At 43.3% G+C, this 27,450-nt stretch overlaps 1 protein-coding gene and 1 long non-coding RNA gene across 7 annotated transcripts in view; one reads left to right on the top strand and one right to left on the bottom strand.

Annotated features, from left to right (window-relative positions):
• The window catches only part of LOC141578194 (uncharacterized), a 90,513-nt gene that overhangs the window by 61,341 nt on the left and 1,722 nt on the right, over positions 1–27,450 (top strand). Inside the window, exons 3-5 of one of the 5 annotated variants that reach the window (XR_012508304.1) lie at positions 10,119–10,239; positions 11,275–11,448; positions 11,764–11,839. This is a non-coding gene — a long non-coding RNA (uncharacterized LOC141578194). Of the gene's footprint in view, positions 1–10,118; positions 10,240–11,274; positions 12,317–27,450 lie in introns of those variants that run through there. The other 4 variants (XR_012508302.1, XR_012508305.1, XR_012508303.1 and 1 more) reach the window with 4 other exon arrangements.
• RALA (RAS like proto-oncogene A) overlaps positions 14,012–27,450 on the bottom strand; it is a 59,863-nt gene continuing 46,424 nt past the window's right edge. For both annotated transcript variants that reach the window (XM_074367693.1, XM_074367694.1), the window contains 2 exons: positions 23,264–23,438; positions 14,012–14,197 (listed from right to left, as the gene is read on the bottom strand). In XM_074367693.1, the coding sequence (XP_074223794.1) occupies positions 14,075–14,197; positions 23,264–23,438 (298 nt within the window). In that variant the 3' untranslated portion in view covers positions 14,012–14,074. The remainder of the gene's footprint in view (positions 14,198–23,263; positions 23,439–27,450) is intronic.

Genomic DNA, 27,450 nt, shown 5'->3' with positions numbered 1-27,450 from the left:
CATTGATTGATTTGTGGATATGTGTTAAGAGGATTTTAAATAATTCAACATAGTTAAAGCATTTATCCTTGACTGACATACAAAAGACACCAATGAATGTCACTGCCCTGCTTTTGCTAAGTTCTAGGAACTTGATTTCAAAATTTGGATTTCAGATACAACAAGTCATTTCAAAAGATACCTGTTCTCCAGGGGATTAGAAAACAGTCTGCAGTCTCTCTTGCTCTGATGAAGTATTTTTTTCCTTGTGTCAGTTGCTTTTGATCAAAATTGTTGCCAGTTCTGGAGTCTTTTTCCTTCAGGAGGGCAAGAGAATTGGATTCCCATGGGAGGGCAGAATATTCTGGTTTAATCGTATCAGCAGGTGGAGTTGCTACACTTGTGCTCCACGTTTGATGCCTGAAGAGTCAACATCCCAAGAGGTGTGGGAGGACCTCTGGTGATTCCACAGACCTGACCAGCACAGGTCAGCATCTCTGGAGAACAGCAGGTGGGCACATTTACCTATCTCTCCACTCAGGATAGAAAACCCAGTGACTTCACACGTACAGGGCCTGCCACTCCCAACTGTCCTGGCCCCAAAGTTTTAGCCTCCTAAGTGTCTTTTCTCCAATAAGCTAAACAGGAGGTCAGGTCACAGGTACAAGCACAGCATTTGGTTGGTAAAGAGAAACCTGGGGTCCCTTGCAAACCCACTCCATGGTCCCAGCGTGTTAAAGGCTGCTTTCCCCAGCAGAGCAAGTCTTAGAATAAACCCCAGTGTCTTGCTGATGTTCCAAAAGAGGAAAATGCAATGTCAGAAGCTTAACAGGACATGAAGCATGTTAGCACATGAAAACTGCATGACTTATGAAGCTGAAGTTCATTTACACTGAGACAGTGTAAACATTACATTTTTTTCCATTACGATAGGAACTAAAAACTGTGAACACAGAGGAGACCACACTGGAAGGGGAAGAGATGTGTGTGAAAAGTCCTATTTTATCCACTGAAACACTGATCCATTTCCTCACCTCTCCAAACCACAGTAACAATAGCTAAGATTTACATACCACTTAGTAACACTTCATATACGTTAACTTGTTCATTGCCCATAACGACTTTGGAGGCAGGTAGTGTTTTTTGTATCACCATTTTACGGATGAGGAAACTGAGGTTATCAACTGGTCAGACCCAGGTAGCCCAAGTCTTCCTACTCCACTGCATCGTCATCTAGCTCTCTCAGCTGCTTTTGTGGTCTGGCTAAAGTTCAGTCTCCTGTCCAGGCCTTTTGGTGATGAGATCAGAGCTGGCTTCCTGCCACCAGCTGAGCTTGGTGATGCTGGGCTATTTGTCGTTGTCTAGAGCTGCCACTGCTGAGATGGCTGGCACCACTGCCAGTCAGATTGCCAGTCCCAGTGACGTGCCATCCACGTTGGAGACTCACTGCATTGTCGCACTGAGGCTGCTCCCACCAGCCTGCCGGGAGGGGATACTGATGATGCCCTGCTTCTGATCTAACAGCGATTCTCAACTTTGGCTGCACGTTGGAATCCTTTGGAGAACTTTCAAGAATCTGCTGCCCAGGCCACGCCTTGGATCAATTACATCAGAATTTCTGAGGGTGGAGCCCAGACATCAGTATTTTTTTAAAACTGGCAACTGAGCTAAGGTTGAGAACCACTGTTAGCTGTCTGTCACTACAAAAGCGGAGGCCAGATCTCTATGGAAACAGTGTTCAGACTGAGCTGTTAGCAAACCCAATACAGGGCTGTGATCTGACTTTCCCTCTTTTCAATTTGTTTATTAAAAGTATAAAACTTCTAAATAGGCTGGATTCCATTTTCTTATTACAGAGAATAATAGAAGGATAAGCATTCTGTAAGAAACATATGGTGTGCATTATTCCTTCAAACTAGGAAGGCCTGAATAAAAGATAACACTGTTAGATACTCATTAACAGAAAGAATAGTCACAAAGTGACCATTTTTTAGATTTAACAAATATTTATTGAGCATCTACTCTGTGCCAGGTTTTATGCTTGATACTGGGGAAGACAGACAGACAGGCAATTACAGTTCAGCATGACATCTGTGATGGAGAGGAGTGCTGTGGAGCCCACATAGGGGACTCCTGTCAAAGTCAAAATCCAGACAAGTGTGGAGATTGATTTTACTCAGTCTGTGGCCTTAGGGAGAGCCCCCAGGTCCAAAGACTAGAGTGTCTCGGCAAAGTGGGGGCATTTGTAGTTGGGATTGTTCAGCAATCAGGGGATGTCTCAGCTAAACAGGAAAATGTTTTTCTCTCTGTCTAGCTAGTTTCAAGGGGATGAAATTTCTCATCTTAGCTAATCACTCATGAGACAAAGAAGAGGATACTGGCCAGAGACACAAAAGTGAGAAGTCTGTATCTGGGCCTTGTCATTTCTAACTAAGATTTTGTATATGCATATATGTGGTTTTCCTCTTGAAAAAAAAAATTAGGGAGGGTATAGCTCAGTGGTAGAGTGCATGCCAAGCATGCACAAGGTCCTGGGTTCAATCCCCAGTACTTCCTCTAAAAATAAATAAACCTAATTATCTCCCCCCATTAAAAGAAAAGAAACAAACAAAAATTTTTAAGTGGTAAAATTTGAAATATATGCAAAGGTAGAATAAGTATAATGAATTCTCATGTAACAATTCTCCAGTTTCAATAAGTTTAAAAACTTGGCCACCCTAGATAATTTTTCTGTCTTTCTTTCTTCCTAGTATTTTAAAACAAATTCTAGACATTGTGTCACTTCATCCCTATATCCTTTGATACGCGTCTGTGAATAATGTTGAACCAATTTTTGAGGTTCAGGAAGGCTTCCTAGAGGAAATGAGTGACATCCAAGCTGAGGTTAAGAAGGATGAGTTAAAAGGAGAAAAAAAAAAAAGGATGAGTAGCAGCAAATAGCCTGGTGAAACTGTAGGTGGCAGGGCTGGAACAAGAGACAAGGCCATGTCAGGAATCCAGGCTCTTGGTTATGAACCTCTCATTTTGAAGCCAAAGCTGCTGGCGGATCATCGCCAACAATCCCTTCTCTCTGGTTCTACCTAAGAAAAACACGCCCAGAGAAGGAGAGACTCATCCAACCAGGATGCGAGGAACAAAGCTAGAGGCCACCAGACTGGGCCCCTGCCTCCCTCGCCGCTCCTACTTTCGGCGCTGGCGCTGCAGGGTGAGCCGGGAGCAGGGAGGATCCGGTTTCCGGTTTCCAGGCACGACGGATGTAGCAGCACCTGCCCTGGGGGATCCCGGCTCCTGGAGCTGGCCGGGGAGGCCCACGTGGGCGCGGCGGGTGCAGCCAGTTTGCAGTCACCACGGAAACCACCCGCCCACCCCATCCCCAGGGATCACAGCAGTCCCTCCTTCCCACGCATGGGCGGGGGAGAGGTAATATCGACCAATAAGACAGCGGGAATCCCGTGACGTCCACGGTATCTAGGCAGATGTAGAGGAGTTGGCTGTGAGCGGAGCAGGCGGTCAGAGCGGCTGGTCAGGAGTTGCGGAGAATGGTGCCTGGTAAAGAGTAAGAGTCCGAAAGACACAGCTTTCTCTCGTCTTGGGTATCCCACAGGCCCCTCCTCTCATGTTGTCCTCAAATCCACCCTTCCCCTCCTCCCAGTTGCCCCTCCTCCCGAATTCAGTTTTCGCTGTTGGCAGCGCCGTGTATCCTGGTAGTGGTGGCCACTGAGTCGGGGAGGGTGGTATCCCTGAAGAATCTGGCCGCTGACTTTTGATTCAGCCTGGAAAGGCTGAGTGCGGTTAAGGCAGCAATGGGAGGTGAGGGTGGGGAGGGCTTTTCCTGAACGGGGAGGGAAATGCTCCCTTGGGAAACATAAGTCAGTTCAACTAACTGAGGGGCACATGGGGCGAGGGGAGGACTGGCTGGTGCTGTTGTAGGTGGTGCGAATGCCAGCCTGTGTCCACTTTGCCCTGCTAGACATGGCCAGCAGACAGTGAAAAATGGCGGTCTGTAGCCACAGAGGTGGCTGTGGGCTCAGAAATCTGCTGAGGGGTGGGGCTGCGTTCCCACCCAGTATGTTTGGCCTGAGGCTTCTCAGCACTTAAGCCTACGGGCTGTTGGGTGGGGCCAGGTCTTGGTGCTAATGACCCAAGCAAGACATCCTCCTGCAGAAGAGGTCATGTAGATGAACACTCCCAGCATGTCCGCATTCAGCTTTTGTGTCCCCAGAGTGAGCCACAGCCATCCCCTACCTTCCCAGGAGACCTTCCAAAAGCAGCAGGTCTGGCCCAGGTTTCTGTGAAATGGCTGCCTCTGCCCTTGGTCCCAGCTCACACGAGATTCTGTGTCTGCTTCCCAGGACAGCGAAGTCTCTGTTTCCCAGTCTTATGGAGCTCCTGCAGTTAAGCCCTGCTGGTGTTCAGAAACAGATGTTCTGGGTCTCCTCTTCCTACTGCTAAGACCCGGGCTGGGAAGCCTGACATGGGGTCAGAACTCTCACTCCTGTGAGAAGGCCTCTGAGTTAGTCTTTTGGGTCACCCACCCAGGGGGTATGAAGGGGTTTGGGGCCTGATTATATCACAAGCATGCCCCGCTTACTGTCCTGCTGTGGTTCCCTCTTTTTTTTCCAGATGAAGATCTTTTTTGCTAGGTTTGTTGCCCAAAAACTATCCTCAGTACCCCGATAGCTGAATTGAGAGTTGGGGGCAGAGTTTTGGGAGGATTAGAAAAGAACAGCTTTATCAGCACAGGGAGTCATGATGCCTTAAAGTTTGTGAGCCTGCCTTGAGGTAAGGTTTTATAGAAAAATAGAAACAGGAGGGTGATAACAATCAGGGTGTGAGCAGGGACTATATTCCATCCATCTTGATAAGAACTTGCTGTTGTTATGGAGGAATTTAGGAGGATCTGCCCATTTTCTTAAAGTTCAGTCCATGACCTTCTTTCAAGATCTGTAGGGTAAAAGGCTAAGTTATTCTGAGAAAAGGAGGCACAGGGAGGGGAGCCTGTTCATCAGAAGATCAGTTTAGCTAGAAGTACAGGCCTGAGCAACTCAGTAGCCATCTAGTTATTTTTCTACTCTTTCAAATCCCCACTGTCAGTTGATTCCTTCCATTTCTTTAGGAAAAGGGAAATGGGTGTCAATTTCCTCTGGCTACTTCCTGCTGAATTGGGGTGTTGTCTGGAGATTGTTCTGATTGAAGGAACGAACGTGATCATAACCATTCTTGGGGGGTTTTAGAAGAGTCTCAGTGGCCCTTCCTTTTACGGAGAAGAGGAATATAACAAAGTATAAGTCAAAAAAGTAAATAGGCTCCTAGAACTATAACCAATTAGGGAGGCGAAGGAACTGAAATATCCCTGAGAAAATAGATCTTAGTTTCCAGGGAATCCGGGGAAACAGATTGGAGAAGCAGTTGGAGACGCTCGACGTGACTTCAGCAGCGTGGGCACCGGCGTCATCTCCCGCATGGTCTGACTTCTCACATCTCGGAGGAATGCTGTGACACCGACACTTTCATCTGGAATGAAAGTACAGTGTTCCGTGTGACTTACTGCACAGGTCCTCACCTGGGAGGCGGTCAGAATAGCCAAAGCCATTTGATTTTGTAACTAACAAGAAACGGGGGACCTGGAAAAGATTTATAGCAGGGAGGACCCCGCAGGGTCCTGTTGTTTCAGGTTCCAGGCTCTTTGATGGTTGTTGAGCATCCGATGTGGTTCTGTTGTAATCGCGAGAGGAGGCGAGCTCGTGGTCCTACTACTCCGCAATCTTGACCCCAGAACTTTTAATATGCACCGTGAAGTAGATGGAGCGCGTATCTCCTAAATTTATCTTTCTCCCCAGAACCCTTGACCAACACATCAAAGTACACAAGGGTTTGCCTTCTAAAATGCATCTCTAAATGAATATATGCGTGTGCATTTTTGCAGAGACAAGTGTTCTGGAGGAAACAAAAGCTGGTGTATATGGTGGCCTCTGGGGAGCCAGAGTGGGAATTAGATTCTGTTTTCACTGGACAACTTCTGGTGTTTTAGGCTTATGTTTACTATGTGCATGTATTATAATAGATACATTACATTTCTGGAAGCTGAGATGAGCCCAAAGCCGGATGTCCAGTTGACATCATGTTTAACTGAATCCTCCTTAGGAGTGACAGCTGCTGCCCTCTCCTGAGACCCGGCATAAGAAATACCCCTCAGAAACTCACCATGGAGCCTGACAGAAGGGTGACACGGAGGATGCATAAAACAGAAAAGCAAAAATGAAAACCAGGGGTTGAGGTTAGAGCTCAGTGGTAGAGGGTGAGCTTAGCATGCACAAGGTCCTGGGTTCAATCCCCAGTACTTCCGTTTAAAAACAAAAACGACAACCACAATGAAAACCAAAAACTGACTTAACTGTTTTAGTGTGGAACAGGCTCTGCCACATTTTTAAAAGCTCTGATGTGCAGTCAGGGTCGAGACCCGCAGGGACTGAGAGTGATATTTAAGACGTGCTAACCCGGTAGCCATTTCTCCTGTGTTGGCCGAGGCACTGGGCACGAGGAATTCAAAAGTGACCAAGACTCAGTCTCTATTTTCCAGTGGCTCCTGGAACTGAAGGTTGCTTTTTATCTTATGAAAGAGTTATCTGGAAAGAGCCTCTCTTCAGTTCCCTCAAGCATGGTTTGCCCTGGGGCTGGCACTGGGTTTGCCCAGAGAGAGGGAAACTGACTTTATCAAGTCAGCCTTGGAAGATAAAGAGCTTTGGGTCGCCTGGAACCCTGAGGGCATCCTGGCCCATCCAGGCAGTTCTGAGCCTCCTCATTCCAGACCCCACTCTCAGGCTTTAGAAGAAGTGAGGGGTCCCCTGGCTTCTATAACAGCCGGATCTGGATTTCGCCCTAGAAAAAAAAGCCTTTCCAATTGGAAGCCCCCTGCAATTTTTAGCATCCTAGATACAGATTCACACAGCCTTTTTGAAAACTCTGGCAACAGAGAAACAATCATTTCATGGGAGAAGGCATTCCAATCTTGAGCAACTCTATCTTTTTTTTTTTAATTTAATTTAATTTTTTGTATAGGGGGAGGTAATTAGGTTTATTTATTTTTTAGAGGAAGATACTGGGGATTGAACCCAGGACCTTGTGCATGCTAATAAGCATGTGCTCTACCACTGAACTATACCTTCCCCTCCTCTCACTCTATCTTAAAATTTTGATCTTGAAATCATTACAGGCTTCCAAGAAACTGCAAAATTAGTCTAAATAGCCACCTGCACCCTTCACTTACCTCCCCCCAATAATGACATCCTATCTGGGTGCAGTACAGTATCAAAGCTAGGAGATTGACAATGGTACATGACAGTTCTAGACTTACAGGCCTTACTCACTTTTTTACCACTTAAAAAAAAAAAAAACCCTGCATTTATTTGTGTATATGTATGTTCTATGCACCTTGATCACCTGTAGAAACTCCTGTCACCACCACCACAATTATGACAGAGAACTGCTCATTGCTGAAAAAGCACTCCCTCCTGCTGCCTCTTTGTATTCACGCCCACCCCTCTTCTCCTCCCCTCCCTGGAAACCACTCATCTGTTCTCCCGCTCTAGATGGAGAATGTTATATAAATGGAATCATACAGTATGCAGTCTTTATTTTAAAGATAACAGCTTTGTTGACATATAATTCACATACCATACAATTCATCCATTGAAAGTATGCAGTTCAGTGTTTTTCTTTCAAATATATTAAGAGAGTTGCACCCTACCAGCAGGTAGGTCTGGCCCGGGTCGCTATGAAGTTACTGCTTTTGCCCTTTGTCCTGCTGTGCGTGAGATTTTGGGTGTGCCCTTTAAGAGTGACGTCTCTGTTTTCCCCAGTGCTGTGGAGCTCCTGCAAGTAAGCCCCACTGGCCATCAGAGCCAAGTGCTCTGGGCTCTCCTTTTCCTGAAGATGGGGCCCTGGAGCTGGGGAATCTGAGGTGGGGCTCGGAGCTGTCACCCCTGTGGTCGAGCCTCTGTGATATAAATATTCTCCAATTTGTGAGTCTCCTTCTCTGGAGGGTATGGATCTGATTATTGTGAGTGTGTCCCTCTTACCATCTCATTGTGGTTCCTTCTTTGTGTCTTTAGATGTAGAAGATCTGTTTTGGTAGGGTTCACTCTTGGTGTTGTACATGGTTTTGGACCAATTTATAATTATGTGTATCTGCCATTGGTATCATACAGAGCAGTTCCACTGCCTGAAAATCTTTGTGTTCTGCCTATCCCTCCTCTCTAGTCCTTGCCATTATTGTCCCCATAGTACTGCCTTTTCTAGAATGTCATATAGTTGGAATCATATGGTATGTAGCCTTTTCAGATTGGCTTCTTTGACAGTCATAAGTGTTTACAGTTCCTCCATGCCTTGGCTTGATACCTCATCTCTTTTTAGTGCTGTATAATATTCCATTGTCTGGATGTACCACAGTTTATTTATCCATTCTCCTAATGAAGGACATCATGACTGATCCCAAATTTTGGCAAGTATGAATAAAGCTGCTGTAAGCATCCATATGTAGTTGTTTGTGTGGATGACAGTTTTCAACTTCTTCAGGTAAATACCAAGGAGTGTGATTGCTGGATTGTTTGATAAGACTACATTTAGTTTTTGGAAGAAACCACCAACCTGTTTTCCAAAGTGTGTACCATTTTCATTTCCGCCAGCAATAAAAGAGAATTCTTGTCGTTCCACTTCCTCACCAATATTTGGTGTTGTCATCTAATAGATGCGTAGTCATTCTAATAGGTGTGTAGTGGTATCTCCTTGCTTTAACTTGCATTTCTTTGATGGCATACGATGTGGAGCACCCTTTCATGTGCTTATTTGCCATCTGTATATCTTCTTTGGCAAGGTGTCTGTTAGAGTCTTTGGGCCATTTTTAAAATTGTGTTGTTTGTTTTCTTATTGCTGAGTTTGATGAGTTCTTTGCAGATTTTGGGTAACAGTCCTTTAACAGATGTGCCTCTTGCAAATATTTTCTCCCAGTCTGTGACTTGTCTTCTAACTCTCTTGACAGTGTCTTTAATTTGCACTTCCCTAACGGCTAATGTTGGCGAACATATTTTCATGTTTTTTTTTTTTTTTGCCATTTAGTGAAATATCTGTTTGTCTTTTGTTCATTTTCTAATTTTAATGTTGAGTTTTGAGAGTTATCTATGTAATCTAGATATAAGGCCTTTGTTGGCTAGGTGTAATCATATTTAAAATTAATTTCAATTATGTAAGTAGTACGTGAAGGCATTCTTCATTTAAAAATGTTAAGATGGACAAAGTTTAAACCCCAAATCTTTATGTTTTCACCATCTGCTCGTGGGTAACCATTATTATGTATTTGAGGTATGTCCATGTAGCTTCTAAAAAATAGCTTTCTCAAGATAAACTCTTAGAATGCATATGGTGTTGTTTGTATATGGGTTTTACAAAAAAGTTACAATGTTAGTATTGCGGTGCAAGGTGCAATTTTGACCCAAGAATATTTTAGAGATCTCTCTATGCTGATAAATCTCTCTAGTCTGTTCCTTTAAACTGCTGCACGGTATTGATTGCATGACGAGGTTATGTTTAAGCCACTCCTCTGTTTGCAGACATTTAGGTAATTCTCAGTGTTGTTCTAGGAAACAGTGCTACAGTCAACTACCTATACGTGACCCTGGGCACATGTGCAGTTGTTTTTCTAGAGAGATATAGAAAAGGGGAATTTTGTGAACATTAAGGTATGTGCTTTTTCTAACAGATCCTGCCATATTGCCTTCCAAGATGTGTGTTTCCCCCACGTCTTGGACAACCACCACATATCTTTTGAATGTAAGACCCACCCACTGTTTTGTATCCCATTTGTCTACCAAATGTAAAGAGGAGGTCTAGGTGGGCCTTGAACAGGAGTGGGCTTTAGACATGTTGCTGGTGAGAGTCATACGGAGAGCGTCCTGTGTCACAGGGTGCGTGCCCATGAGCTTTTGGTTCGTCTCTGTTTGTTAGAAATTGTCATTGACTGGAGGAGACTAAGGAGACATGAAGATGATGTTCAGTGTGGGTTCTAAGCTCCCTTCTAAGCCAACTTCTAGGTGTCCAGGGAAACCATCTAAATATCTTTCTGCCAAATCCGGCGTCCTTTACAGAGGTCAAGCCATCAACAACAAACAGAGTTGGCACGTGACGATGCACCTCTCACGGCACCACCTGACATTCCCTGCACGTCCTCCAAAGACGAGCGCCCCCATCAGCAAAGGCCCAGGAAAAGTAAGCTCTCCTACCAGCGCCTTCCCCTTGAAATTCAACAAACCTTGACCCTTATTTTTTTGGCTGTTTCAAACACTCTGCCCTTAGGAGCATTTTCTAACTGCTAGGAGGTTTGCAACACCTAAACACTTTAGCTGTTTGCTTTCTTTGGGGCTCTTGATAGAAATGATCTTGTTCTAACAGATTAGCTGTACAAGTTATCACGGTCTCACAGCTGCCCTTAAACAGATTTTAAGTGCTCTCCTGCCCCTTCCCTCTCCCCAGAAATGGTGTTTCTCTAAGGACTGGGAATACAGTTGGCTGAACGCCCCTTCCCGCCCACCTCCATGTGTTTATAAGCTGTTATCCGCAACAGCTGCACGCAGCGCTGCTGGAGCAAAGGCCTGGGAAATGATTTTGCAGTTAGAGAAATATGGGATGAAAGCTTCTGGCCTGCCAAAGAATGCTGCCTCTCTACTGATGTTATGGAAAAAGCACTGTAAGGCTGGCTCCACAGCTGAGCGCTGCGCAAAGTTTCCCCTCCCGCACTCCCATCATTCTCTTAGCAACCGGGCCGTTAAGCACAAGAGGCCTCTTCCGTCCCCGGCGGCCTCTGCGGGCTCCCCGGGACAGTCACTGGCTAGGTGGCTGCAGCCCTGGGGAAACCTTGGCTGTTTCCCACCTTAGCACAGGCCACTGAATAATTAATTCTCATCTTCTTTACTGTGCGTGGAGTCGGGAGCCAGACTACTTTGCTTCCAATCCCAGTTAATAATTACTAGCTTTGGGGCCCTGGGCATTGTTCAGCTGCTTTCTGCCTCAGTTTCTCCATCTGCAAGATAGGGGCTAACGACAACAGCTACCTCATAGGGTTAATATTGAATTTTAAAAGTATATAAATATAGTGTCCTGTATATAGAACACACTATGTGTTTGCTGTTATTATGATATGAATTGACAATCACAAGAAACAGGGTAAGGGTCCAGCCTGGGGTAAGGAGACCTAGATAATCTGTAATCTTTGTAAAACTTCTTTTCCTTTGCATGAACACACAGGTCCTTTGTTCAGTGCAAATCTCTGTTCTTGACCATCATCTACAACTAACGGCGTGAGTGAAGACCTCCCCTGCCCTGCCACCCTCGACTTCCAAAGTAATTTGCTAAAGGAGACTTGGAACACTCCTGGATTAAATAAAAAGGACTACTCTGAAAACTTCCCAGGAAGTTTTGGTAAATACTTTTGACAGTTTTACTCTTAAGGCAGTTGTCTAAGGTGGCCAAATCTTCAGTGTTACCTCCTTGTCACAAAATTTTGAAAATGACGTTCCGATTCAGAGACTAGAACTTAATCTAACTTAATCTTTGGTACATAATATTTAAAAACACGCCCCTTACTGTGTTAAAAACGGGTCCATATGGCGAGGTTAGTTATGCCAGTTATAACTTAAATGTGCTCATTCTGGCGCTGCATATGAGTTCAGTAAGAAATTAAATTGGATTGAGAGTTGGTGTTCTATACTGGGTCAGACTGTTTCTAACCCACAGGATGTCTGAGAGTTACTCAGCAGACATTTCCACCAGACGTCAAACGTGGCAGACTGGCCTCAAGCTCGATGAAATGGTAAGGGGGTGCTTTTACTCCTGCCACAGTTTGGAAATGGAAGTGTCTGTGGTGCGCATGCTGGTTAGAAAAGGAATCTACAACTGCCCCCTGCTCCCTCCAGAGTGGACTAGTGTTTCAAAGGGAACACACACATTTGTGACTCTCATGACGCAGGAGAGCATCTTCCTGGCAGCTGTGCACACGGGGCGCGTCCATTTCTGAGCCTTATTCAGCCTGAGCGGTGACGATCCCGTCACTGTGGAAATCTGGCACAGATCTCTTCTCACACGGAATAAGTCCCTAAACTGAGAGCTCAGAAGATTCCATTGTTTTAAAATCTCTGGTTAAGGATGCCCAGGTTGATAAATCTGAATTTTACGTGTTATGTCGCAAACATCAAGTACCACCACAAACATTTTTAAAAAAGAAAGTTTATTGGTCTTTAAATGGCTCAAATTGCAAATAAACCAATCGGGTAGTGGCATCAGCCTAAGACATGTGATGCATCTTTGTCATTTGGCTTCATAGCACCTCGGTACCCAGGAGAGGAAAGGTCTCAAAGCAAAGTCACAATGTTAGTGGTTAGGACCCCTGGTTGGATGAGACTGCGACAAGGACACGTGGCGATCGCTGGGCCCGCGGGGCCGGGGTTACACTGGTAACTTTAAATCTGCACGGCATAGCCTATGAAAAATACGAAGTAAAAGATGTACATCTCAAACCCTTTAAGGACAAATATTTAACATGACAAGCCAGATGTAGTATCTAAAGAATTCAGTTCCTAAAAAGCCTGTTTTTGTTAACTTTACGTACATATCTGTTACTTGGAATGCCTGAACACATCTTTGAGTTGTCGAGATTAGGACTGAGCTAAAAGAAAGAAAAACTTTGTTGAATCAACTGTCTTAGTCCCAGTCCAGAGAAAAGAAGAATCTGACAGTGGTACATTTCCCATTGAAGTTATGTTCCCAAACAGCGCACCAGGGCACACGGGCCTACTGTTTGGTGCCAGACGTGTTTTCTGCACTATCCTCGGGTTTGGTTGGTTGATGTTGACCTTAGGAAAATGGAGCTACAGTGTTCTTCCTTATGAACACACACAGACTGCAGCAGACACTGCTAATAACCCCCGTACAGCCAGACTGCAGCCTCATGAGTCCAGATTCAGGAGGGGGCAGGCGGCAGGCTCGCTTTCCCGAGCTGTTCTGGGGCAGAACGCATTAGCGCTGCTGACGCCTTTCCCGGGCCCTGCTCCAGGGAGACCAGAAACTGAACACACGCTCACCGCTTGCAGAAGGGGATTTCCAGGGACCAGCATCTTAAAGAAAGAGGGTTCACTGAACCACAGCTGGTAATGAATCCTCACAGTCTACAATTATGTTACAAGTATATGCTGGCCCTTCACGTGAAACTCCCTTACAGTTAATCAAAAGCAAACAAGGAGCTCTGGAACCTTACTTGCAAGAACCAGAGTATGGCACACATTTTCAATTGGGACAGACTCCTAGCAGAGCTGTTTCTTGAGAATCTTCTATACAAAAGTTGTCCTCCATTCTAGACACACATCCCCTCACCAGGACACGCGGGCAGTGGGCCCACGCAGTGAGGACACACCCAGAATGATGGAACCGGGTAGTTTTCGGCTTCTAAATTAAGGCATATTAAAACATTTCCATGTACAAGTTTACACCACTTTTCCAAGTTAATCACCAGGTAATTAATGCAGGTTCACAGATGAATCACTCTCAATTTAACTATACGCAACAACCATGCCAGTAACTTTTTCTTCTATATTTTGCATAACAATGGTTAAAAAAAGTGGTACAGTTTAACTATCATGTTCACAATTGTCATTTTTCAAGGCAGTAGAAGACCAAGACATTTTAAAATGATATAAAACTGAAGCTTTATAATCAACCAGAGGAAGTAGCCTTTCCTCCCGTTGCCCACCCCCACCTCACCTCTTGAACAGTTCAAGACAGACCACCGGCAAAACGCAAGCTCCCACGCTACATTCAGGACCGTGATAAATGTAGGCAATCATGAAATAAGTTGAACTCTGCTTCTTGGTGAAGCCACATTAATTTCTTTTTTAAGTGAATTTGACTTTCAGTGCAGCTCCAATTCATGCTTTTAGATACATAACAATTTCCAAAATGTTAAAGTAATTTCAGTCAATTGAGCCTTCGATGGCAAAGCTTATAAATTATATTTATTAGTATGGTCAAGGTAAGAAAGGAGTTTGGGCTTTGATTATAAAATGCAGCATCTTTCTCTGATTCTCTTGGCTAAACTTTTCCTCTTCTTTTTTCCATTTTTTTCTTTGCTGTCTTCCATCTTTCTGGCTCGAATTTCCCTCATTAAGTCAAAAAATACCTGAAAAGGAGAAAACAGGATAAACAGAGAGATAGTATGTGTTTGGTACTTTCCCCGAATCACAGCAGTATACCTGGGGAAAATTATATGAATGTCAAGAGCTCTTGTGTGACAAGCAGAAGGAGAGCAAAGCACAAAATTGAAGTCTGCTTCTCCAAATATATTTGAGAAACTGGGAAAATAGGAGTATTTTCTGAATTACACTTTTTGGTAAAATTTGTTTACATAATACAACCTAATCTTTCCATCTGAATTTTCCAGATAAGAATGAAAAAAAGCACAAGTGATGAAAGCTCCAAAGATAAAACTCAATGCATTACCATTTGAGTAATTTATAATTAGTAGATATAGTTTATCAATTACTATTTTAAAGTAATTTGTGCTTACTAAAATTTACATTTAATAACCTGTTTTTTTCTTCAGCTCCATTAAAAAAAAAAACAGAACTGTGGAAAATGACTGCTTCCTTTATCATTCTGATACCAGACACTAGAAAACAAATTTGTTTCTTGCACTGTATTTGAAAATTTATCAATTCTTGTTTGATGTCTAGAAATTGACAAATAAGGGGACATACGAGAATAAATTAAAAATTACTAGTGTAACAATTCAAAAGTTAAATATCAGTAACAAACGTCTGAGCGCATGCGGAGAAGGGCCGGGAAGGATGTGGACTCAGTGGACACAAACAGTTAGGACTGTGTGGAATGTACATGCATGAATTACTTTTATGGGTCACACTTCTGCATTCTGGATTTAAAAAATTCAGTTAGTATTCTGGAATAAGATAAAAACAAGTAAGATTAAAAACAAATTTAAAAGAATGCTGTAAGTAAACAGAGGTATGTTATGTAAGTGCCTTCTCAAGCACGTCCACAGCGCTCGGATGGAGACTTTAACTGAAAAGCGAGGTGCCAAGTAGTGTACACAGGTGGAGCGCACCTGTGTGTGCAGAGAGAAGTCGTGTGTATCTGCCTGCATTTTCCTTCTTTTTTTTTTTTTTTTCCGTGCATTTTCAAAAAGGAACAACGAAATGATAGACTCCAGTAACTTTATTTTCAGGAGAGGGGAGCAGGATAGAATAGTGAGGTGCCTCTCCGGAGATACTTTGTTATAATGTATGAATTCTACTTTGGAAAAGTAAATGTTTTACAGATTCAAAAATGAAATTTAAAAACACGAAAGCAACTGCTTAAAAACTGAAAATCAAACTAAAACAAAACTGTATGTCAAGTTGGTGACATAATCATACAGAGGAAACAATTATTTCAAGGGACTTTAAAAGACAACATATGGAATATTCATCTTAGAATAGATGCTAAGAATGAAAAAAGACAAATCCTAAACTTTGCTTTGTAGTTTCCTTGTTAGTAACAGTGGTATTGCTCTTTTACAACGAACATATTTATCAGGATAACACAATTATGTTACTGTAGTTTAGAAACCAAGACTTCCAGTGGGAGAGAAAAGAGATAAACACAAAATCAAAGACGTACATATCCTGAGTGCTAAAAGTGAACTGGAAATAACAGGATGAATCAGAAATAACAGTATGGTCTCTTGATTTTTTTCTTTCAATAATCCATGTGTCTTATGTCTTAGCACTATTCGCTGAAAGGCCACGAAGCAATGACAGCCCACAGCAAGGAGCACACTGGTCCCCAGGCTGTGGCCGCTAAGTCGGTTCCTGCCAGGGAGCCAGGGTTCCTCAGCTGAGTGGCTGGTCCCTGAGCTGGAGTGAGAAACAAAGCAAGGCCTGTCAGACTGACGGGCTGAGTCAGACACACAGAGCACCACCACGAAAGGACACGGAGAGTTAAACAAGGGAAAAACTGGGCACAGAACCCCAGGAAGAACGCAGTGGACCGAAACGCGGTGACATGAACCCCTTGAGTGCTTGCCCTGCTGCTGCAGCTCGTACTCCCTGCAGGTTGGGGATCTCGGGGCATTTCCGCTTCGAGTCCACAGCCGCCCAGGCCAGCCAGGGCAGAGGCCTCCAAACTAACGACGTGCAAGGATGTGTGATGAGCAGAGCACTCCCAGTGCTGCTCTGCGATGCGAGTACATCACCATGGAATGGCTAATGCAATTTTACATGAGTATCTGCAATACGCTTCCAACAAACCCCCGTGGGAGACCACCAAGGTCACCCTACCAGCGAGCGCCGTGGGAACCTTTTAAGTCTACATCAGCTAACTTAACGAATGAAAGCCAGAGGAGGCCCTGTTCCCACTGCCAAGTGGAAGGAAATGAGTGATCCGGAGTGAGAATGAAGAATTGGTTTTGATGAACTCAGGCAACTGATAATCCCCACAGCACAGGGCTTCTTGCGACTTCCAAGACACTTTCAAAGATTTCCTCTCTCCCTCGTTTCCTCCCACCCTCTTCTCTTCCTGTCCTTTCCCTTCTCTTTCCCCGGCTTTAGGGCAACCCGGTGTGTATGAAATTTGACTCTTCTGATTCCAGACTAGAGATCATAGGAAATCCTCACATAAATCAAAATAAAACAAAACTAGACAGACACAGGCTGAAAATGCTGAGCCCAGAATACTTACAGTTGAAAAAAACATATAAAAGTTATTAGAAACAACCAACATCACTCTTAAAGCATGAAGAGCTGTTAGTTTTAAATCTAAACCTTTGCCTTCACCAGTTTCTTCATTTTAAGTACGTAGCAGCCCCTAGTTCATGATGTAGACAATATTAAACTTTCAAATGGATTAAAGACCTATTATAAAAGCCAAGACAACAAGCAAGTAAAAATTATAGCTAAGTTTTTCAGCTTAGGATGGGAGAGTTTTTCTAATGAAGCCACCGAAATCAGAAGTCACAAAGGAAAAACAAAGACAAATCTGACAACATAATCTTTTAATGTCTTTCCATAGCAAAAGCTACAAGTCAGCAAAGTTAAAAGACATGGTATGGACTCGGAGACAGTATTCACAACAGATATAAATGGACAAAGGGTTGATGTCCTTAATATAAAGTGGGCTTTATGAATCAAAAAGATAAACCTCCCATTAGATCAAGGGGCAGGAAAAAAGAATCTTGAGTTCACAGAGGATCTACAAATGGCCAATGAATCAGCTACATGATGTCGCAATCAGGAAACACAAATTAAAACAAATAATCTCCCCACAGTACTGGCGACTTTTAAGGCAGTCGTGGGGAAAGGGTTTCCTCATATACCGCTGGTGGGAATGGAAGGCACTAACTACCTCCAGGGGATGACCTGTCATTAAAATTTAAAATGCACCTTTGGGATTTCTGGCCAAGACGGTGGAGCAGTAGGACCATGAGCTCACCTGCCCTCTGACTACAACACAACCACAACTGACCGCTGAACAATAATAGAGGAAAAAAAAAAAAGACTGGAACCCAGCAAAAAATTTTCTTCAACTGGAAATACAAAGAGGGAACCACAATGGGATGGTACGGGGGGTGTGCTCATGATATAACTGGGCCCCATATCCCCCGAGTGGGGGACTCAAGCTGAAGCCCTCCCACAGGGGTGACAATTCTGAGCCCCATGTCAGGCTCCCAGCCTGCGGTTCCGGCATTAGGAGGAGACCCCAGAACATCTAGTTTTGAAGGCCAGTGGGGCTTAACTCCAGGAGCCCCAATGGGACTGGGGGAAACAGAGACCTAATTCTCTTGGGAAGTGCACACAGAATCTCGTGTGCACTAGGTCCAAGGGCAGAGGCAGTGATTTCACAGGAACCTGGGCCAGACCTGCCTGCTGGTTTGGGGAGGTCTCCTGGGGAAGTAAGGGATGGCTGCGGCTCACCCTGGGGACATGAAAGCTGGTGTGGGACATTCAGGGGTCATTCATCTACATGAGCTTTCCTGGAGGCTGACATCTTGACTGGATCACCATCACCAAGACCTAGCTCCACCCAACAGCCTGTAGGCTTAAGGGCTGGGAACCTTCAGGCCAAACAACGTACTGGGTGGGAACACAGCCCCACCCATCAGCAGACTTCCTGAGCCACAAACCAGACACCGCCCTACCCGCCAGAGGTCCAGGACCAGCAGTGGGCAGGCACCGACTCCTCCTACCAGGAAACCCACACATGCCTCTAGTCCAGCTTCATCTACCAGAGGCAGATACCACAGCCTGTGGAAGGAATCTACAGACACAAGCCAGGCTCTACCCTGGGACCCGATGGACCCTGGCCCTTGGGTGACAAGAGGGAATTGTGCTACTGGGATGTACAGGACGTCTCCCATGGAGAGCCACTACTCCAAGGTCAAGAAAGTAACTAACCTACCTAAAAATACAAATAGTAGACAACACAAGGCAGCAGAGGAATATCTTCTAGGTCAAGGCACAACATAAACTTCCAGAAGAAGAAATAAGTGATGATGAAATATGCAATTTATCTGAGAATTTAGAGTAATGATGGCGAAGATGTTCAGAGAACTCAAGAGGAATACAAAGGCACAGAGTGAAGTTTTTAACAAAGAACTGGAAACTATAAAGAATAACCCAAACAGAGTTGAGGAATAAAAACAAACCCAAAATGATTAACAAAATGGCAATAAGAACATATGTATCGATAATTACCTTAAATGTCAATGGATTAAATGCTCCAACCAAAAGACACAGACTGGCTGAATGGATACAAAAACAAGGCCCACATATATACGCTGTCTACAAGAGACCCACTTCAGAGCTAGAGACACATGCAGGCTCAAAGTGAGGAGATGGAAAAAGATACTCCATGCAAATGGAAACCAAAAGAAAGCTGGAGTAGCAATACTTATATCATAAAAAATAGATTTTAAAATAAAGACTGTTACAGGAGAAAAAGAAGGGCACTACATAAAGCTTCAGGGATCAATCCAAGAGGAGGATATTAACAATTGTAAATATATATGCACCCAACATAGGAGCACCTCAATATATAAGGCAATTGTTAACAGACATAAAAGGGGAAACGGACAATAACACAGTAATAGTGGGGACCTTAACAGCCCACTTTCCTTAATAGAAAGATCATCCAGACGGAAAGTCAGTAAGGAAATACAGGCCCAAAAGGACACATCAGACCAGGTGGACTTAACTGACATCTACAGCGCAGCCCATCCACAGGCATCAGAATACACATCTGAAGTGCACACGGAACACTCTCTAGAATCAACCACATGCTGGCCCACAAAGCAAACCTCAGTAAATCTAAGAAAACAGAAATCTCACCAAGCATCTTTTCTGACCACAACACTATAAGGTTCAAAATCAACTATAAGGAAAAAAAAGAAAAAAGAAAAAAAGAAAAGAAAAGAAAAAAAAAACCACTGCAAAAACTGCAAACATATGGAGGCTAAACTATATGCTACTAAACAACCAATGAGTCCCTGAAGAAATCAAAGAAGAAATAAAAAAATACTTTGAGACAAATGAAAATTAAAACACAATGATCCAGAACCTCTGGGACGCAGCAAAAGCAGTGCTAAGAGGGAAGTTTACAGCGATACATGCCTACCTCAGGGAACAAGAACAGTCTCAAATATACCACCTCACCTCACACCTAAAGCAGCTAGAGAAAGAACAAACAAAACCCAAAGTTGGTGGAAGAAAAGAAATCATAAAGATTAGAGCAGAGATAAATGAAATAGAGACAACAACAACAAAAAACTAATGAAACTAAAAGCTGGTTCTCTGAAAAGATAAACAGAATTGATAAACTTTTAGTCAGATTCGTAAAGAAAAAAAGGGAGAGGGCTCAAATTAATAAAACCAGAAATGAAAAAGGAGAAGTTACAACCGACACCACAGAAATACAAAGGATCATAAAAGGCTAATATGAACAACTATAAGCCAACAAAAAGGACGACCCAGAAGAAATGGGCAATTTCTCAGAAAGGTACAATTTGCCAAGACTGAACTAGGAAGAACCAGAAAACACGAAAAGACCAATCACAGGACTGAAATTGAATCGGTAATTAAAACACTCCCAACAAACAAAAGTCCATGTATAACAAGTTACACTTTTCCCTTTGTACTATGAATTTTTGTTCATACAATGTCCGTGTGTCCTGAATTACTTGTATAAAGAAAAAAAAATTCAAAAAGAATACACTACATTTTTCTTAAAATTCTTTCCCCAACATAAAATTAGCTCTCTTGACACAATAAATCATACTCTCCTTTTTGACATCTACTAGCCTAATTTCTTTCCATTTATTTCCCCCAAGATGGTTCTTAAAATTATGAATTTAAAAAGCCAGAGCATTCAGCTAGAGGGGTACAAGGTCATCCGATGACCTGGCACCCAGTGAGCACACAGGCAGGTTTGCCAGATGGCGATTCCTCTGTGACAGGCCAGGCCCCAGCTCGACAGTTCTGATGGTCATGAAGCTATTTCACAGAGTAGTGTTAAAATCTGCCTCTTAGAAACTCCCACCCAATGGTCTGTTTGGAATCCAGATAAGGGCAAGACATGGGCATTTAAGATCTTATAGGGAGCTAGTGTCTGTTTTTGTGACAACACAGGATACTTCCCAGTTTAACAGGGGACAATATTAAAACTTGATACCCCAGAAAAATCTGTGATCAGACTTCCAGTAGTAGATGACATACAATATGGGTGATGCCACAGGTATTCCAACCATTGTTTTGAGTAAAACAGGAAAGAACCTGGGTACCCGAGCTGGCCACACCCAGAGCCAGCAGGTGCCACTACCAACCCTGTGACCTTGAGCCAGGTGCGTAACCTCTCCACACCTCAGTTTCCTCATCTAAAAAGCCAGCCTGAGAAGAGTATCCATGCCGTGTAGGGTTAAAAATGAAAATGAGTACTCACCACTGTGCCTGTCTCTTATAAGCAGGAATGAATGTTAGCTCTTGTAACTATGTATTACATTATTTCCTCTGCAAAAAACCCAAAATGTAACCTAACTTTAGACACTGAAGAGTGGCTGCAAGTTACTTTTATTTAGCCACTAAGGTACTTTATCTGGTAGCCACTCTTCAGGATAGAGCACTGAAAAATGCATCTACCTGTGATGCATTAGTTCTCCGGTGGCAACCACAGGTACCAGGTTCTTACACATCCCCCTGATGTAGGCTTGCATGTGTGCTTGTGTGCGTGTGTGTGTGTGTGTGTGTGTCAAACACAGATGGCAGCAAACTACAAGCACTGTTCTGTGCTTTTTCATTTACTAATGTTGAAGATCATTCTGTATCAGCAGAACATTTAGTTCCACCTTCATTTCTTTTTTTAAACCTTCATTTCTTTTTAATGATTATATAATATTCCATTATACGGATGCACCATAGTTTAAACCAGTCTGTTACTGGACGCTTGGATATTTCCAGTCTTTTGCTTCTACAGACAAAGCTTCAAGGACTACTACTGAAATACACTTATGTGTGGATGTATGATTTTGAACTGTATAAAGAGCTTTTAGAACTTGAATTGTTGGGGTCATAATTTTGATAGATGATTGCCAAATTGCCCTTCCATGAACACGAGAGTTCCTCTTGCTTTTTTCCTATGTGATGGGTGGGAAAAAAAAAAAAAGTCGTATTTTCAACCTGCACTTCCCTTTTTATAAGTGAGACTAAGCCTCTTTTCAAGTTTAAAAGAGATTAGCATTTCTTTTCTGTGACATGCCTGTTTATGTTTTTTGACCACTTTCCCACCGGGCTGTTGGTCTTCCTCCTGTCCTGTGACAGCTCTGATGAGGCACACGATGGTGCTTTCCCAGGGCCTCTGACGCCAGCAGGTGACACCCCAGGACTACTTACTGCAAGCCCCAGAGCCCGGCCAGTTTCTGTTTGCCCCCCTCTCCCCACTCCCCTTGGTTCAAGTCAGTTTTAGAGTGTGTTCTACAAACTGCTCAAAACATCAAACAGGAGGAAGCAAAGTATATATGTGCCATGATAATGTTCACTGTTGCCTTTCAAAACCCCAAACACACTATTCTCATTAGTAATTTAAAAAACATTTGTCATAACCTTAGAGAGAACTGGTACACTGAGAAGGCAGGTGGCACTCATTTTGTACAGCTATCTTGGACCTATAGGAGTGTGACCATGTGACTGGAAAATAAAATCAGCTGAAGACAGTAATGACACTTTTAAGACCTACAGTAAATGAACAGAAAGAATCTCTAATTTTCTTAACATAATGATGTCTGGACCAGGATTATAAATCCACAGGCACAGAAGACCAGTCCACTAACCCTGTGGCCACCCAGAGCAGTGTGACCCCAAGTGTGTGCCACTGTCCCCAGTCTGAGCACAGGGATCTGGCCAGATGTGCAAATTCTCAGGCCCCATCCCAGACCAAACAAATCAAAATCTCTGGCGGAAGACCCAGGAATCTGTGTTTATAACAAGGCAATTCTTCTGCACGTTCGTTCTTGAGGGGTGCCTGGAAGAGCCTAGATACTTGGGGGCTGAAAAAGGCCCCACCCTGAAGGCTCCCAGAGCCGGTGTCCGCAGCCCAACGGCACTCCTCAGGACTGAGTGGTCTCCCGGTGGGATGACAGGCGCCTGGGGGGGCTCCCGGAAACAAGGTAAGGGTGCTCCTCCCCTGGCCTCCAGGAAGGGCCAGTGTGAACAAAGGGTGAAGATAAGGGACTCGGGAGGGAACAGAGGATGAGGGTGGGGAGGGCAGCTGTGGTGAAGGAGGTTTCCAAATCCTCCCCGCTGGGAGGCACCTGCACTTGGGAGAACGCAAAGGGGGCTGGGCAGGTGTGAGCCCCGAGGACTCGCACAGGTCCTTCTAGGTTCGCCAGCCAATAAGGACGGGGAGAAGAAAAAGAAAAGGCAGGGATTCAGGTCAGGAAATCCTGTCAATGCTTTGAAAAAAAAGGGAAAAAAGAAAAGTACACGTAGCTGCGGTGTGTCGTGTTTTAGTGCCTCCTGGGAACCAAAGGACACGGTGAAGCAGGAAACTCCCAACACGTTAGACTTGAGCATTCAGGGCTGATAAAAACCAACACGTAGTAAATCTCTACCTGAAAGTCTCAGAATCGCGAGACAGAATGGAGCCGAGTTAGAACAGATCCACCGATTTTTAACATGAGGTAGTGGTCCGGAGAGCCACCTCTTACCTTGTCAACATTAGCTCGCGTTTTAGCAGATGTTTCCACGTAGTTAACATTCCACTGATCGGCTCTGGTTTTTGCCTCTTCTACAGAAACCTGCCTTTTATCTTCTAAATCTGATTTGTTTCCAACGAGCAGAAATGGAACGTTCTCATCTTCTTTTACTCTTAAAATCTGCTCCCTGGATAAGAGAAAATGAGCAAGAAATAGTAACATTATCTCTACATGTTAAAATAACAAAATAACAAATACCATATGCAGTTAGCATTTAGTTCTGTTTCTATACAATAACAATTAGCTCATTTATTACACAGAGGAAACACGCAGCACAGCTTCCTTTTTCTATCAGTCATCTGAGTTACGCACTCACTTCACTGATGAAGGAGAAATACACCAAAGAAGAGATGATCACTATGGCAGGAGAGGCACCAAATCCAAGTAACAAATGCAACTACCTGCTAAATGCTTTTTAAAAAATTAAACTTTTATGTTAGAATGGTTTCAGATTTGCAGAGAAGCTGTGAAGGTAGTTCAGAGTTCTCACACGCCCCACACTGAGTTTCCCCGGCTGTTAACGCTGCACGTTAGTGTGGTACATTTATCACAATTTATGGAACAATACTGATACGAGTGTGCTCCGGTGTGCCTTACTGCGCTCACAAACTGAAGGTTTGGAGCGGCCCTGCATCAGCTCGCTTATGTCTGCATGTCACATTTTGGTAATTCTTGAAATATTTCAAACTTCTCCATTATTATATTTGTTATGGTGATCTGTGGTCAGTAATCTCAGATGTTATTAATATGACCAGCTGAAGGTTCTGGTGACATTTAGCTTTTTTTTTTTTTTTTTGGCAATAAATTACTTTAAGGTACGAATGTTGTTTTTGGGGGGACATTAAAAAAGTGTGCTGTTGAACACTTAACAGACTATAGTGTAAACATAACTTTCATATGCACTGGGAAACCAAAAAATTCATATGACTCACTTTGTTGGGATATTTGCTTTATTGTGGTGGTCTGGAACCAACCCACAGTCTCTCCCAGGGGAGTCTGTACATTGTTATTAACTAAAGTCCACACGTTATTCAGATGTTCTTAGTTTCTACCTGGTGTCCTTCTTCTGTTCCAAGATCCCACCTGGGACACCACGTGACATTTAGTCATCATTTCTCCTTAGATGCCACTTAGCTGTGGCAGTTTTCAGACTTTTCTTGTTTTTAATGACCTTGACAGTTTTGAGGAGTACTGGTCAGGTAATTTGCAGAAAATCTCTCAGTTGGGATTTGTCGGATGTTCTTCTCATGATCAGCTGGGGTCATGGGATTTGCGGAGGAGACCACAGGAGGGAGAGAATGCCATTTTTATCATGTCATATCAAGGGTACCACTACATGTTTTTAAAGCCCCACGCATGCCAGAAATATCTGGAAGTCAGCTGCTGAGCATAGATTTTTGTATTTAGAGATAAATTATATGTGGTGAAGTGTCATCAATTTTAAAGGTGTCAGGGCTCTGCCCTTCCTAATCATGTGACTTTGAGCAAAGTACTTCTTTGCCTCAGTTTCCTCGCCTGTAAAATAGAGCTGACAAGAAAACCTTACATATGTGATTGCTCTAAGGATTCAATGTGAAGTGTGTAGAATTGTGACTGGCACTCAGTAAATATTCAATAAATGTTAGTTGTTCTAAATGATTATTATTAACCTACTGGAAAAAGATGTTTTCTTATAAAATCAGCAGATGAAAGAAATATGTAAGACTTAGGTTTATTCTCTTGCTATCTTACAGATGCCTCTCCTTTGAAATTATTTAGAGATGCTGAAGCTTATAGGAACACAAACATTGCAGACTCAGAGAGAAATGAGAAACTCACAGGGGTTGTTAGTATGACAGATCAGCACAGCACACTTGACTTTGCAGGGGTCCTGCAGTGATGTCTGAGGCCGGGTATAAAGCGTGGCCACAGTTCACTCACATTAGTCTATTCTGTGCTGCTTAGAAGACGTCTCCTGAACGCTGCCACCACCACCTGCACTGCTGCTAGCAGCGGCCTAACGCTCACGACGCGCCCGGTGCTTTAACTGTTCCAAGTACTTTACGTACACTATCTCGTTTAATCCTCAGCCCAAACCCACGGAGTTACTACAATTATTACTGTAGTGGGATGTAGTCATCCCACTACAGTAAGGAAACCAAGGCCCAGAAAATTATGCAGCTCACTCAGAGTCCTGGCTAAGCAGAACCAGGATCTGAATCTGCGACGTCTAACGCCAGAGCGCACACAGTTTCCATGCTGGACACCACAGGGCCTCCCCAGGAGGGAATATCTAAGGGAACAAACCCTGTTCCCGACTGTTTAGTTTCCAAAAGTTCTTCATCATGAGAGACCTCTCCCTCTGACACAGAAATGGACACCGAGGTGTCCACTGAGCACTGGGGTGAGGTTCCCTGTGTCGTATGACATGTCCCCTGCGTGGAAGAGGGACCCTTCTTTATTACACACAATAATCAGATCAAACCAGTGGGAGATGAGGTAAATGAATGGGAGAGGAAAGCGTGGATCATATAATGATAATTTCACCTTTCTGAAAAAATGTTTTCAATTACTTGTTTCAGTGGAGGGTTGGCATTGATACTAACAAAGCAACCAGAGAGATTATAATGCAATGTCACAGAACACTTTATATAATTTTAAAAAATGCCATATATAAAAATGCTTAATACATTTTTAAAAAATACACAGTAGGGAACGAAGCTGTATTTTTAAAAGGAAACTTCCCATATTCCATTTTAACAACATGGAATGTGGCGACCATGTGATGTTGAAAAGAGCCATCATTCATTCAGTGACAGCCGGTACAGCAGGGTTGTTAAAAGCAAGAATCTGGAGGCAGACCTTCCGGATTTTAATGGCTTTGCCATCCTGACTGCATGACTGGGGGCAAGTCACTGAGCCTCTCTGTGCTTCAGTTTCTTCATTTATAAATTTGGAGACTTTATTTAAAAAATCAGATTTAAGAAGCCACTAATTGTAAGCACTATTGTATACACTACTAAGAAAAATGGCTGCCAATTACCACTATAAGATGTCAAGACTATAAAACACAGCTCTGACTTTAAGAGATGAGAAAATGTGAAAACATGTGTCTCGGAATTTATGAAACATGGTAAGAGTATCTACCTCATCTGTGTTAAGGCTCAGAACAGTGTCCAGTACACAGTAAGAACTTTATGAGAATTAGATATTTATTATTTATATTATCATTTTATTCACCTGACTACTGATGAAGTAGCAAAAGTTCTAACAGATTCAATGCTTGCAGGAAGTTCTTTGGACCTGAATTCTTACGTTTTCTGATGTGAATAAACTGCGAACCACACAGTCACTTCCATCCTTCACTGATTTGAACTTACCTTGAACATCCTTTCAGGAAGTAAAAATGTTAACTGCGCCTGGTAACCGAGCGACACACGCTTAGCTGGGGTTTGCTACAGAGCACCGTGCTATTTCCCACCAGTCATGTGATTTCTTGCAAAAAGCTTGTCAACACTCACCACTGCTGCTTGTTAAATTTATGAGGTATTTGTGAAGAGGATTTTGGTCAATCACAATCCTTTTCCAGTGCTGGTAACAACAAATTTGCTGTGACTTTCTTAACCAGTTTCCTTCGTGATCAACAGCTGGAACTAAGATGTTAACAAGTGACTCTCCACTCAGACTCGCTAACCGTCAGCAATGTGAGCCTGCCCCTGGTGTTTGTGATTCTAGCACTTTTGTCCATTCATATATAAATATATATGGTATATTTATTGAAATTAATTAGTGACTATATACATTTATTTCAATACCCACTAAGCTACTCTGAGTCAGGTGCTCACGGAAGTCTGATACTGAAATGACAGTGTGATGACTGCCGTCAGAAACATGGTCATAGAACACCTGGCCCACTGAGTTCAGAGGTGAGAAGACAATATTCTTTAGAGTTAACAAGTTGGTTTTATGAGCTACTTTCCTGGATGTCAGAGAAAGGCGATGCTCTGTCTATAACCTTCACAGACATTTTACTTAATGTGGTGCTCCCTTCAAATAAGAGTTTTAGACGCTAGTATAGAATTTTAGAATAGGAAATGCACCTGGACAAACTGGTCCAACTTCTTCATTTCTGACATCAGGAGAGTGAGAACCAAAAGGGA

This window comes from Camelus bactrianus, chromosome 7 (assembly GCF_048773025.1).
Source record: "Camelus bactrianus isolate YW-2024 breed Bactrian camel chromosome 7, ASM4877302v1, whole genome shotgun sequence".
Classification (NCBI taxonomy): domain Eukaryota; kingdom Metazoa; phylum Chordata; class Mammalia; order Artiodactyla; family Camelidae; genus Camelus; species Camelus bactrianus.
Note: the sequence above shows the minus strand (reverse complement) of the source record. Positions and strands in the feature narration are given on the sequence as shown.